This window comes from Falco peregrinus, chromosome 5 (genome assembly GCF_023634155.1).
Source record: "Falco peregrinus isolate bFalPer1 chromosome 5, bFalPer1.pri, whole genome shotgun sequence".
NCBI classification, from domain to species: Eukaryota; Metazoa; Chordata; class Aves; order Falconiformes; family Falconidae; genus Falco; species Falco peregrinus.
Window position 1 is genome coordinate 40514334 of NC_073725.1, and position 14099 is coordinate 40528432.

Below are 14099 nucleotides of genomic sequence, written 5' to 3' on the forward strand. Positions count from 1 at the left end.
CAGTAGATGCTTAGAATAAATACCCATTACTGTAACTGTAGATTTATTTCTGTCTATAATTTCTGCAATTCACTATTTGGCTTCTTCTGTGTTTTCAGTTAAAGAAAATAATGTGTTTATTAAAGAATAATAAAAAAACATTTTAAAAGTGCTGTGCGCTTTATAGACAAGCAAGGTGTTAAGTTAAGGCTCAGCCTGATGGTCCTGAAGACAGAGAGAGTATTTCCATGACCTGAAATGTTAATGAGTAAATGCCCTTCAGCCCTGGGGCAGAGAAACATTCAAGCACATCACAATGGTGTGTTCCAATCTCGGCAAGGCAGCAGTGCAGTTCACTGACTTGCAGATTCCTGTTATCCCCACGCACATTGTTATCATTGTGCCTAGTGTCTAGAAAAAGCAAGAGGCAATGAGCTGCATTCCAAGCAATTCTTTATATTTCTGTATAAAGTTTATATTAAGATGCCTGCTTTGCATAATAAGGTTATGCAGTGAAGTGAAATACTTCCCACCAGGCTGTAGGCTGGTGTTGCAGGAGGACACAAGTACTCAAACATCACCTCTGGAGAAAATTGGCCTGTTATGTTTCCAGCCTCCCTTTCTGTGTTGTTCTCTCTCTTTTCCTGTCCTGGCTCAGTCTCATTCCCCTCTTTGGCTCTGCTGATGTGATTGATTGAGGGAGTAAACAGTGAAACAGAACACAGGAGGGAGAGGGAGAGGGAGAGGGAAGGGAAGGGAAGGAAAGGAAAATGGAAAAGGGAAGCGAAGCGAAGCGAAGCGAAGCGAAGCGAAGAGAAGAGAAGAGAAGAGAAGAGAAGAGAAGAGAAGAGAAGAGAAGAGAAGAGAAGAGAAGAGAAGAGAAGAGAAGCAGCAAAAAACGCTGCAATGTGGGGGTTGAAACCAATGCCTGGTTGTTGAGGAGGGGATGGAAAATCTTTAAATTAGCCTTGTGTGCCTGGATCCTGAGTGGGTTGTTTGCAACCAGATAAACTATTAGATTACTTCTGGATGCAGGAGTTGAATGCACCATTAGCAAGTTTGCCGATGATACCAAACGAGGAGTGCTGTTGTCTTGAGGGACAAGAGGCCTTGCAGAGGGATCTAGATAGATTGGAGCATTGGGCTATAATTAATGGGATGAAATTTAACAAGTCCAAATGCTGGATTCTGCACCTAGGATGGAGTAATGCCGGGCACAAGTATAAACCGGGGGAGAAGTGGCTGGAGATGGGCTGTGCAGAGAGGGACCCGGGGGCCTGGCTGGCAGCTGGGTGTCAGTCACCGGTGTGCCCTGGCAGCCGAGGGGCAGCCTGCGCCCCGGGGGCAGCGCACAGAGCGCAGCCAGCCCTCAGAGGTGCTGGTCCCGCTGCCTTCAGCCTTGGCGCGGCCTCACCTGGAGCGCTGTGCGCAGCTCGGGGCCCACGGTTTGCCAGGGGTGTGAAGGACCTTGAATGTGTCCGGAGGAGCGTGTGAAAAGGCTGGGAGGAATGTCCTGTGAGGAGCAGCTGTCTAGTGTGCAGGAAAGGGGGCTGAGGGGCAACGCCGTCGCTCACTACAGCTTTCTGGGGAGGAGAGGGGAGAGAGAAATGTTGAGATTTTCTCCCTGGGATCCAGTGAGAGGATGCGAGGGAATGGTTCAAAGCTGCACCAGGGGAGGTTTAGACTGGGACATTAGGAAGCATTTCTTTACTGAGAGGGGGGTCAGACACTGGAACAGGCTTCCTAGAGAGGTGGTCGATGCCCCAAGCCTGTCACTGTTTAAAAGACATTTGAAGAATGCCCTTAATAATGTGCTTTAACTTGGTCAGCCCTGAATTGGTCAGGCAGCTGGACTAGATGATCGCTGTAGGTCCCTTGCAACTGAAAAAGTCTAGTCTAGCCTATTTTGCAATCATATTCATTCTGTGTTCTGCCTGGCTGGGTGATAACACTGCCTAGCCTGTGCCCACCAGCAGGATGCACGTTAGCTGCAGTACTCAGCACTGTGACGGAAGAAGCTCTGAGAGCTCACCTGACTTAAAGGAAGCCTTCAGAGGTTGAGCATTTGAGAAGACACTGGGGGAAATAGGATCTCTAAGAGCAGCCCAGTTCACCATTTGAGATCCTGTGGAGTGGAGGCAATGACTGGATCTTCCTACGGCTGGACACTGCACTGAGACAGTATTTTAACTGGTGGAAATGAAGTGTCTTGAAGCTAAACTTAGGCATAAATAGCTACAAATATGGTCTTCTTTTCTTTTACACTGTCTCTAATATCTGCTTTGTTGGGCTTTCTTTTTTAAGTTAAATAAAATGTATTTCCTCCAAAAAGTCGCTCCATCTGGTGATAAGAGACATTTCAAGTCTGGCAAAACATTTGTTTCTCATTCTCAAGGAAGTAAAAGTCCTAAATGTAGGTTTGGCCTGAACAGATACATTGTGGTATTAAAAAAAAAAAAAAAAAAAAAGAAAGAAAAAGGAAAGAGAAAAAAAAATCAGCTTATACTCAACTGTTAAACAGATCTGGAATTCAAGCTTTAAGAAGGGGGAATTAGTAGCTAGCTTTACCAGGAATAGGAAGGTGTGGGCAACTTAATTTCATAACATATTACATCCTAGTCAGAACAGTAACACTGTTTGTTCAACAGCAAACGGGTGAGATCTGATCTCAACTAGAAGCCTACTATAGCTAATAGTTAATGGTACAGATACTACTTCGCAGGAGATTTCCTTCAGACTCTCCACTTTTTTTTCTTTAAGTTTGTCCAAGTCTGAATTTTGTTTTTATTGTGAAACAACTTGATGAAGAAACACAATTGAATGGAATTAGATACCCTGTGTCAATTAACGTCTCTGTTGATTTGCTATGATTTCAGGATTTTATAGAATGCCTGAGTCATGAGATGTCCCTGCACAGTAGATTAATTTGGTCCCAGAGACTGGCCAAGGTATTTCCAGCTGTACAGATAGACCTAATGGAATATGACCTCTGTCACACCACACCTCAAAAGACAAGAGTGCAGACACCTGTTTTTACATTATTTCAGTCTTTATGCTCACATGGAGACATGAAACTACTGAAACCATCTACTGATGGCTATAACTAGCCTTACAATTACTGTTAGTATAGCAGCAATGCATGGGACCTCCAAAGCTGAGTACCTATATGACAAAACCCAAAGCCTTGTGCCAGAAAGCTTACAATATAAATGAAAGAAGGATGGAAAAAGATACAATAAAAAGGTAAAAGGGAAAACATGGGGTAAAGAGATACTTATCATGACTAAGATAATTTTTAAAGAAAGGTTAAAAGGTGAATGAATGATACATTTCTGGATCCTACTGTTAGCTTCTTCACCAAAGGGCCTTCTACAAGAGCATTAGGAATCATAGCTCAGAGGCATTATGTGGGGAACCTGGCAAGTGAATTATAAGTGTCATTCTAAATAAACTGATTAGTGCATTAAAATATACAAAAGGATGTTGTTCCATTAAAAGTACTTGCAAAAACCACATAGATAGAATATTTTTTTGTAAGGAATATTTATTTTTAGTTCCATTTAAACAACCCACTTTTGTAACACATACTAAAATCTTTAGGAAACATTCTAAGAAATTTCAGGATTATAGCCACAGGGATGAATTAAATGCATTTCAGTTCTGCAGATTAAAATACAGAATATGTTTGCATCATTCTGCATTTTATTATGTTGCTGCCTTTTGGTATGCTTTACATTAAAAATACATGACTGACACTCTTTATACCAGTAAGCCTTTTTATTGAAAAAAAATATTATTGCATTAAACTACATTCCCAGGAATTCCTTGAATAACCTAAAAAAAAAGCCGTGTTGCATGTACAATAGTGCAATTCACTTAGCTACTGTATAATATAAAACACTTTATACAGAGAATACAAAACAAAATTACTAGTTTACATATTATACTAGCCAGAGTATTATCCAGTTTTAAATATAAACTTAACACTTTTAAAATCAATCTGGTCAAATGCATTTTTATGCAAATCTGCACAACAAATATACATGTTACATGTATTCCAGAAGTGACTCAGTTACAAAATGAAAACAAACAAACAAACAAATTTATCATTGTGTTATTCAGGAAACTTCTGTTATTGGAATATTACAGTGTGGGTGACCTGTTTTGTTGGATTATGTGTCCAGAATATAAAACCAAGCTAAACTAGGTTATTAACTTGGAGTGTATATATCACTGCAACCAGGATACTGTAAGTCTTTTAAAAATCAGTATAAATAAAATCAAAATTGTAGAACGGCTCCATACATCAGGCTCAATTATGCTTTAAATAATAATAAAGGTATGTATTTAATGTACATTACTGATGAAAATCAAATATGGCAGCAATTAGAGCAAAAATATAATCTCAGCTGTGTTGATAATTTTATTACATTTCTCCAAGAAAATCCCTTCTCAGTATTGGACATTCCCTTTGTTGGTAGTCAATGATTGCTGTTTTGCTATTGTGCTGTTTCTGTTCCTTCTTAATCTCTCTTTTTTCCATCAATACCTCTCAAAATCCTAATTCCCATTATTCCAAGAATTAAATTTAATCCTTATTGTCTATTCATTTGCCTTACCACATCATCCTTGTTGGTATATACAATGATGCATGGACATCCTATGATTCGGTTCCTTCCTAGAATCCCATTGTATTGTGCATACATTAAGGGAAACTTATATAACTATTTTCCATAAATTATCTATGTAGTAGGGTATTGTTAAATTTCGTTTGGTCAGGTTTCTTGCCATAGGACTTTCTACAATATTAACATTGCCTGTAAGAAGCAGGGATACAAAATGTGTGTACACATTAAAGATGAGATTAGTCTGTCATTTCTTCTGTTCCACTTTATTCTGTGTACCTACTTTGGATTCAAATGAACTCTTATATACAATGAGAACAGCTGTTTTTTCTTGAATAGGAATGGAACTGGGCCTATAAATTTAACAGCTTGCAGGGCTGGAAATGCATCTTTTTAGGCTGGCATTAGCCCTGAACTGGTGGTGATGGCTGTGCAGCTCAGTCAGCTGCACAGGTTGACCTGCTCCTTTAAAATGTCCAATTGCAAGTGTTTCTACAGAATTATAACTAATGCTTCCAAGTGGTCCACTGAGTGACGGATCTCCACCCAGGCAAGCAAGTACTAATTTTCAGAAGTAAGTCACATTCAGTAAAATATGTTTGATTCTCAGAAAATAACATTTCACGAGCACAGAAACTATATGTAAATTTAGATCTAATTTTAAAAGATTTTCAACCAAAAATGAAAGGAAGAATTTCAAAACTGTGGAAATGTTTATTTTTAACATCTTCCACAAAGAACATTTCTGACTTCGGTAATTCTGAACCAATTATTTAAATTAAAGATGTTCTCTATAATTAAAACAAGAAAATTAAACCATAAAGATAAGTAACTCCAAAATGGCATGAATCCATTTTGTTAATGTAATTAATAGATCAGCTGTGTATCCAACCAAAAGATATTTGAGGGTACTGGTTTCTCTAACCTTTTTCAATACAAAAATGTTTTGCTTCTGCTCAGTCTCCAGATTTTTTCCTGACAGCTTTTATTTGAGGGCTCAAATGTTAAGTATCAAAAGAAACTAATCTGAAAATACAAAAAAACCCAGTTACAACTTGTAAAGCCTTTTAAAACGTTTGGCATAATACCGGTTTATGCTGAAGCAACTGCTTTTAGAAATTAAAACAATACCATTTTATTGCAATGGATGAATCTAGTTCGATTAAAACTAAGTTAGAAAATTGGTCCTGGGTTGTATTTTAAATACTCAATTGCAATTAGATTTCTCAGTTTCTTCAGATAACTAAATAGAATGGAATAAAATCCTCCAAAGGTTTTTAAATGTGTTTTATATCAATTATGAAGTATACATTAATTGTGCGCTACCTTATTGCAAATGGATTGAAATTATTTCAAATGTTTCTAATCCAAGTAATCAGGCACTGTCTCTTGGACGCTTCACTGTCCAGTTATATTGGGAAGCATGCCTGCAGTCTAACCACAACTATGAACTTAATTTCATGCTAAATATCCCATATTGAATTAGAAAAAATATAGAAATAGTCAAAATGTGCCATTCAAAGAAATCCTGAAGCCCTCACTTATTTCCAGATACACGTATTACTAGCAATTTCTACCACGCATCACCCTGAAAGTTGGATACATGCATTCAAACATTGCAGATTCAGAATTTTGGTTTGTATGCTGAGAGTTTGGGAAGCCATGCGAGAATCTTGACATATTTGTTTAGGTTCAGTATACCTCGAAATGCTGAGAACTGTGGCATGGTTTTCTATGAGGCTTGACCTGGAGAGCCACTTTCCAATTGGAATTTTACTTCTGCATTTTTTTGAATATCAGTGGATTTTTATAGGACCAGACAATTGTTTGTTTGTGAAAGGGACGAAACATATTTACACATTCTTTGGGCAAGACTCTCCCACACATCAGAGCTCTGTTTGATAGGAAAGAAGTGTTGCAGTCTTGGCCAAGGACTTCTGAGGTTCGAAGACAACACTAGCTGCTTGGCTGCTCTGGACTGCTGTGGGCTACCCCCGACATACCCTATGCTACAGCCACATGCAGGCAATGCCAAAGAACTTGGCTTCTTCCCCTTCTTTCCCTTGCCTTCTTGGATGCTTGGCTCAGGGGGAAAAACAGCAGCCTGCTTGTGCCATCACAGAGGCCCCTACGCTAAGAGATTTTTTTGTTACATACCTGTGGGCAGACTGCAGTCCCTTTACACTGTCTGAGCAACATATCACAGGGATAAGATCACTAAAGTATCCTTGAGATGTTGTTGTGACCCTCTTCTTCCAGAGTTAACTCATCACCCCTCACTCTGAGGCTCCCCAGTTTATTTTGTCCAGGAGGCAGAACCAGGGACTTGTGGTCCCAAACACCTTCTTTTTTGCTCAGTCTGAAAAAACAGACCAAGACCTGTGCTGTTGCATATACACACTCAGAAAAACAAACCTTTGAGGTGTGTCAAGATTGCTCTACCTTAAATTGTGTGGCTTTAAATCACTCATCAGTGTTGACATTCTTGGTCCTGTTGTGTCTGGGTGCTGTGGTCCCATTCCTACTGATAGTCACAGACTTCACTTCAGGCTGTTCTTTCCAAACCTTCTGCAGAATGACACTAGCCGGACCCCGTCCTCCTTGTGATAGTATCATAAAATGCTTTAAACCAGCTTTTACTCACCGATAGGAGAACAAAATCAACATTCATATGCCATCAGACAGAATGTGGATTTTAAAATATTTGTTGTTGTGCTCCCAGCCAAACAGTAGATTTCCCCTCAGACACATGATTGAACACTGAATAATTTATTTTATTCAGATTTGGTTTTGGAGCTGTGGTGTAATTATTTGGGCTAGTTTAAATAGCTAGAAACACTGAAAACTTCTTTTATTGTAGGTAACTGTTGGGTCTGGCTAGAGTAAGAATAGTGATGGGGCTCTTGCCCTTGGAATAATGGATGAACTAAAGGAGCTGGATGTATAGCAGAAGGTGTGGCTCCATTCAGGTGCGGTGTAAATATGGCTGGGATATATGCAGTGTGTGGTAGTGCGGGGAAGGTCAGTGGGGAAGGGTGGAGGGGGGCGGTGGACATCAAGTGCAATGGGTGTCCTGTCAGCAAAGCAGGGTGGGTGGGAATGAGGGCTGGTGCTAATGGGGAAAGTGATATGGGGGTGAAATGTGCCTGAGAGAAGGGGTGGAGGTGTGCCAGGGAGAGATGGCTGCCGTGGGGATGTACAGATGCTGAGACAGCAAAGCGTTGCAGCAGTGTGTGGTGGATGGTGGTGACAGTGGCGTGCTGCTGAACAGGGAGGGCAGGAACTGCTGGTGTTGCAGAGAAGGCAGCTGGCCCTGGGGCAGGCAAAACTTTCAGGTGTTTCGCCAGAAGTTGTTTCTGCATATGCTGCTGGGCTTGCAGCTGAAGCAACCTGTATTTGTCTACTTCCTCTGGTGAAAACGTGATAGGCTGCTGCGTTAAAGGAGAGGAGGTGGATTTACTGTACACTTCCAGGTCATTTACTGTGTCATCATACTTCTGCATAGCATTGTCACAAAGAGAGTCCAAACTGCCTTCTGCCCGGTTCGAGTCCATGGTTGCATCATGTAGTTGTTCTTTGGTCTCCGTTGAATTAGTGACAACAGAATATTTATTAGAGGGAAAAGCACCAGGGAAGTCTTTTGGTACTGGGTCACAGCTTTGTATAAAGGGTTGCACTTCACTAATGAAGAGATTGGATTGTTCCTTTATTGCTGTGTTCCTTTTTATGCTCCGGCTCTGATAGCTTGTTCCTATTTGAATGATGTCTTTAAAAAGACAATGATCATAATCAGTGCCTGTTGAAAGAGCAACATTAGTTATCTCTGACGCTTCCAAGTTGTTTTCCTTCCCACTGGTTTCCAATGAACTGATTTCATCATGCCCCATGTCATTTTTACCTATGTTTAGCAGTTTCTCTGGCAAAGGTAACATTGCAATGTCATCTACCGATGATGGAAACTGAAGAGCAAAGTGACTCTGTGAGTGATCCTTTACTTCTATCCCACAAGCATTTGAAAATCTCTCTGAATCATGCATTTGCCCCTGGGTTTTCTTGGACTGCACTCTTTCTAAAAGTAACTTGGCTGTCAGTGACTTTCTTTTTCCACAGATGCCTTTTGCCAGGGTTTCTGAAGAGTAGGCAGCAAAGTTTTTTGCCTGACCACTCATACTCAGAGAGTCGTAATGTGCAGTTTCAGCTTTTCCCGATTTGGTGTTAGAACCTCTTTCTGCATCCTCTTTTGTTTTGTTTCCACAGTTGTCAGCCTCTTTTGAGAAGGATCCTGTACTGCTGCCTCTTGATGTTCTGCTACTGGATGATCTTTCACTGCTTCTTGAATCTCTGGTGGAACAACTTTTGGAGCTATGGTAGCTTCTACTTCTACTATGCACTTTTCCAAAATGCCGGTGCCTACGTCGGCTGTGTTTAGATCTGTCTCTGTGTTGTAAAACTTTATGTCTCAAACATCTTTGATATTTAACTGTGCCCCTCTGTGTACAGTTTCTAGTTCTGTGACTTCTACTGTGACAAAGATAATCCTCATCTGTATCATCAGAAGTGAAAATACACTTGTGCTTTCTGTGTTTACATTTGTGCCTTTCAGCTGTCTTCCTCTTTCTTTTACAACAAAAAAGCAAATGATTTCTGCTATGATTGTTTGATGTGGGACTCATGTAGCTTATGCAGCTGCTTGTACTGCTAACTGAAGTGTCAGAATAGCTGGAATGTCTGTCAGAGGAGGACTTTTGAGGAGACGGGAATCTCCAGCATCTTGTGTAACTTCCGCATCCTTCATTTTCTGAATACCTGCTTGTTGAACTGGACTGATAACTAAGGAAACTTCCACTAGAGTCTTTTCCACTGTCACTTATGTCACTGCTGCAGCTGGCCACATCTTGAATGGATCTGCAGTCATTTTGGTTTTCACGTTTTTCTTCAGAATAAATGAAATGACATTTTGCAGCTTTAGACTTTTTAATCCTAGACATAAAAGCAGAAAATGAAATGCTTTCATTTCTAATATTCTGGATTTTTCTTTCACAGCTATGAAAATGATACTTTAAAGGTCTTCTCAGTGTTGTTGTATGAAGACTTTTTTCTGTCATATAATCCTTTTGTGAGACATCAAGGTAAGCAGGCACTTTGGGTATATTTTCATTCAAATAATCTGCAATGCATTTTTGACCATTTTTATTCATTTCTTTCCCTATGTCTGACTCAGCTTTTTGCTTGGCCTTTCTTGGATTTAGGGAAGCTTTCATCTTCTTTGGTTTCAACAACTGATTATCTTGTTCATTTGACATTTGCTTGTGTGTTATTAAACCTGAGGCTTCATTTTCACCTTCAGTCCTATTTATAGAGTGTTCTTTACAGGTGTCTTTGTTTGTTGCATGATGGTTACTGTCTCTGTGATTTAAAGAGAGTCTGAAGTCAAAATACAATGGATTACAGCCATATGAAATACAGGGCTCGGTTTTTGTAAACAAAAGTAATTCTGTGGGCCACTGCAGCGCAGTGGTGCCATCTTTGCTCACTACGTGGAGGAAAGGCAATGCCTGGGGCTTAACCTCTTTAACCGTTGTCTCCCTTGGATGTGTTTCCATATTCCCATTTGTGGTTCCTAAACTCTCCGAAGATCTTTCTCTTTTTACCATCCCAGGACTGTCATTAATGTTTCTTGTGCATGCCAGTTCAGGTGCTGGCTGTCTTGGGAGCTCAGGTAACTGGTCAGGCAGGTGTGCATTGCTGTGCTTGTGGGTGTTCAGCTGTGTACAAAAATTGCTAGCTTGGCATGAAGCTGAAATGAGAGTTTCTAACAATTGCTCAGACTCATTCAATTTGCTCTCTTGCTCTGTTTCTCTAAGTGAACCAGAAAAATCCAAATTTGAAAGCTGTATTTTGACTTTGGAAAATGAAGGATGAGCACTGACCTTTTCTTCTAATTCTCTATCACTACTTTTATCATTTTCCTTTAGCATTTTAGGTTTTGCAGCTGCATGACTTGATGCATTGTTATCCAAATCCATTTGGCCTTGTGTAGCAGGTGGCCCTTTATCCAAGCTTGCTTTCATGTCCTCCTCTAAAAGTGTGCTGGAACGACAGTCCTCAAGAGCTTGCTTTGTTTTATGGTTGGGGGATTCACTACAATCATTTCCTTCCTCAGAGTTCTCACTGAAGACTGATGCCGAGGACTCAAGCCTCAAAGGGACTTTTTTAGAGAATGAGAAAGACACTCCTGCCCTTTGAGAAGTATTGGTGCTATCTGGGAACACTTGTGAGACTTGATTTCCAAGCGCATGGGGTCTTTCAGTAGAGGACTGGTACCTGCTTATGATAAGCTGCTGTTTCTCTAGTACACTGCTGGAGAAACCTTGTCCTTCACTTGTGGCAGTTCTCTGAGAACTGGCTGTGAACTTGCCGCCCTTGTACAGGAAAATACCATCTGATGATTGCTGCTTTTCCACAACTAATCTGGGGGCTTTAAGCAATGGTCCACTCCCAGTGACGCTGTAAGGTATATAAATATAAAAAAAAGAGAAAGCTCTATTAAGTAACCAAGTTAAGGCAGAACTCGCATTTGACAATGGCTGTCTGCTAAAGAAGTGTGTCGTTCATGCTGTTATGAGGCAGAACTAAATTTCTAAAGATTCAAAAAGTTAAATGTGCAGTCTAGCCCTGAACTTCTGCTCCTAAATGGGCAAGACAGTCTTTACATACAGAAAATTTTATGATTTGAAGTCAGCACATGAAAGATCTTATTCAGAGTTGTGCCCATATACATCAAGAATAAACAACATTGTCTTTACTCTGAATTTATATCAAGGAGAATCTGGTCTGTGGTAAGTTGTGGTTTTCTGAGAGGCCACTGCAAAGGAAATTGTGCCTTATTCAAAATGAGGCATTTCCACTTGAATCAACTGCAGAATCAAACTCTATCAGATAGAGCAAAGGCAGCATTCTGCTTGCTTGTTGGGGGTTGTATGTACTTTTAAGAGCAGAGTTTTATTTTATCTTTATATTATTTCACAATGAATGACTTTGTGAAATATTCAAAGAGACATTAATGCTGAAACTATCACTAAATATTGGTGGGGAAAAGGAGACAAGGTGAATTTCCATCAATATGGAACTTCAGGGCTCTCATTATCAACCACCATTTGACTGACTCTTACTATACTTTCTCTTTCTGTATTCTACTTTCATTAATAACATTTTTTCTCTTCCCCAGACCTCTCAGATTTTAAATCTGTGGTTTAGATTTTTTGTACTTAAAAAGAAATATCAATAGCAACATGGTTCAGTGATGGATTTGGCAGCCCTGGGTTAATGGTTGGACTTGATGATCTCAAAGGTCTTTTTCAAGCTAAATGACTCTATGATTCTATTCTAAGAAGACCTTAACAAACATGGTAAAACACTGATTTCTTGCAATAAATAATTAAATGAGATCGGAATAACTGTTGCCATTTTCCATTAGAGATGAGACATATACAGCCACCATACACATGTTATTCCAAGCAGTATTTTAAACATGCATTTCATTAGACCAGTTATCTAAATTTGCTATCAATGCAGTACCACAGTACACATACATGAAAAAATCTTGGAACCAGCTTCAGTAAAGAGTTTGATTAAAAATTACAGACATTTTAATTAAATGTAAGTAAATTATGACTGCTAGATCTGCGTAACAGCTATATATAAATAGGCTAGCATGTTTTATAAATGTTACAAAAATGCATTGATCTTCAGCAGTGGGAATGACATAAAGACTCCCTAGAGTAGGGTCAACTCAGAGTATGAGAGTATGTATACATTTCTGAGAATACATTTGCATTTACCACAAATTTGGCATCAGGAGATACAAATTCACTACGGTACATTAGGAAGAAATTACCTCTCGGAGAAGACATGTAAAAAATCCTTTTCAAAGTCTCCTTGAAACAGCAAAATAAAGCTGTATTTCCAGTTTTTCTGTGCATGAGATTAACAGTAATTTAGTAATTTCGTTGTCAAATTGTATTAGCTTGTTGTAAGGAGCTCTGTTGGAACCTGAGACACTGTACTCGGGGGCAATAGCAATTGTGTGTGTGTGCAGAATTTTACTTAGAAAGGCTGACTTTCTGTCTCGCCCGAGCAACGGGATGCTACCACCCCTCTGCCAAGATCATGGCTCTCAGCCACGCCTGAACCTATTAGTACTTAAAAATAGGAATAGCAAGCATTGTCTTTCCAGGCTCTTTGTAAAGGAGGGAAAAAAAAAAAACCAACCCCAAAACAAACCTAAAAGCAAACCTGTTTTTTCCCTCCCAGCCTCACTCTGGCTTTCCTATTATCACTGACCTTATCAATCTATCTGAGACTACATCTTCAAGTGTGTGGACATAAAGGCATCTTCCCACAGGCAGTTACATTTCTTTCAGTAGATTTGTATGAAGATGGAGTTGTAACCATAAAAGTGATACATTAGCACTAAACTGTTGTACTGCAGCAGATTACTCAAAAGCAATTACATAGGCCAAAATGAGTGTATAATAAACTCTGAATGTTATTATTTCCAGGGTACAGTAAGCTTGATACGAATTTAAAAGGATGCCAGTTTAATTATCTACTTAACTCGTTACGGTCATAGATTAACATAAACAATTGGTCTGGTGGCAATCTATTCTACTGAAGCATTCAGTGTCATTAAACAAAGGAGATTTCTCAAATGTAATGGTTTATTTGTGTAAACTTTGTACTAATATCTTGATATTCATCAATAGAGCTAACGGTATTGGATAAACTTAACTCGGTTAATTGCTTGTTTTTCATTCACATAATGACACTTTCATTACTCTACTGAGAAACTGTGAGAATAACCTCACTATACTAAAAGTAGTGCAAATGATACACAGACTAACTACAGATGCTTTAAAGGTGTTTTTCCTCTCCCATTCACCTACTATCAAATGATAAGACAGTTACCTATTCAGGTCAGTCTGAATAAGGTAAAATGGTGATATTATAAAACCATCTTCAAATGGCTCAGTTCAGAAGAGATGAGAATAACTGGCTACAGGAAAGAAGAACACAAACCTTCAAATAGCAAGTAATTAATTCATGGGTTTTCAATTTTATGGTTTGCAGAGCAGGAACATTTGGAGTCAGGGACAGCTGAAAACAGGTTACAGTGTACACAATCTCTGTACATTACAGAGTGTAGGAGTAAAAATATGGAGATTTCTTCTGGGACTGAGGAAAGAGGACATTAAAACATAACACAAGTTTTAAATACTTGCCATTCTGACTGCTTCCGTAACTCTGCAAGCTGGTGGAGCCTCTTGAGTGCTTTTTCCTGTTTCTTCTCATCTTTCCATGACTTTGAAGCCACATTTCGAGCAAATTCCCTTTGTTTTAAATCTTTCAATCTCTGTGTGAAAAGAACAAAAAGAGAAGGGATTAAATATGTACACAGCAGATGCATTTCCTCTTGCTCAATTTATTTGCTTTTGG

At 39.4% G+C, this 14099-nt stretch overlaps 1 protein-coding gene across 1 annotated transcript in view; it reads right to left on the reverse strand.

The window, feature by feature from the left end:
- Positions 1–3741: 3741 nt before the first annotated feature.
- Positions 3742–14099, reverse strand: part of ZNF804B (zinc finger protein 804B) — a 73865-nt gene continuing 63507 nt past the window's right edge. The window contains exons 3-4 of the mRNA XM_027777587.2: positions 13886–14016; positions 3742–11111 (exon numbers count right to left, since the gene is read on the reverse strand). Coding sequence (XP_027633388.2) covers positions 7421–11111; positions 13886–14016 — 3822 coding nt within the window. The 3' untranslated portion in view covers positions 3742–7420. The remainder of the gene's footprint in view (positions 11112–13885; positions 14017–14099) is intronic.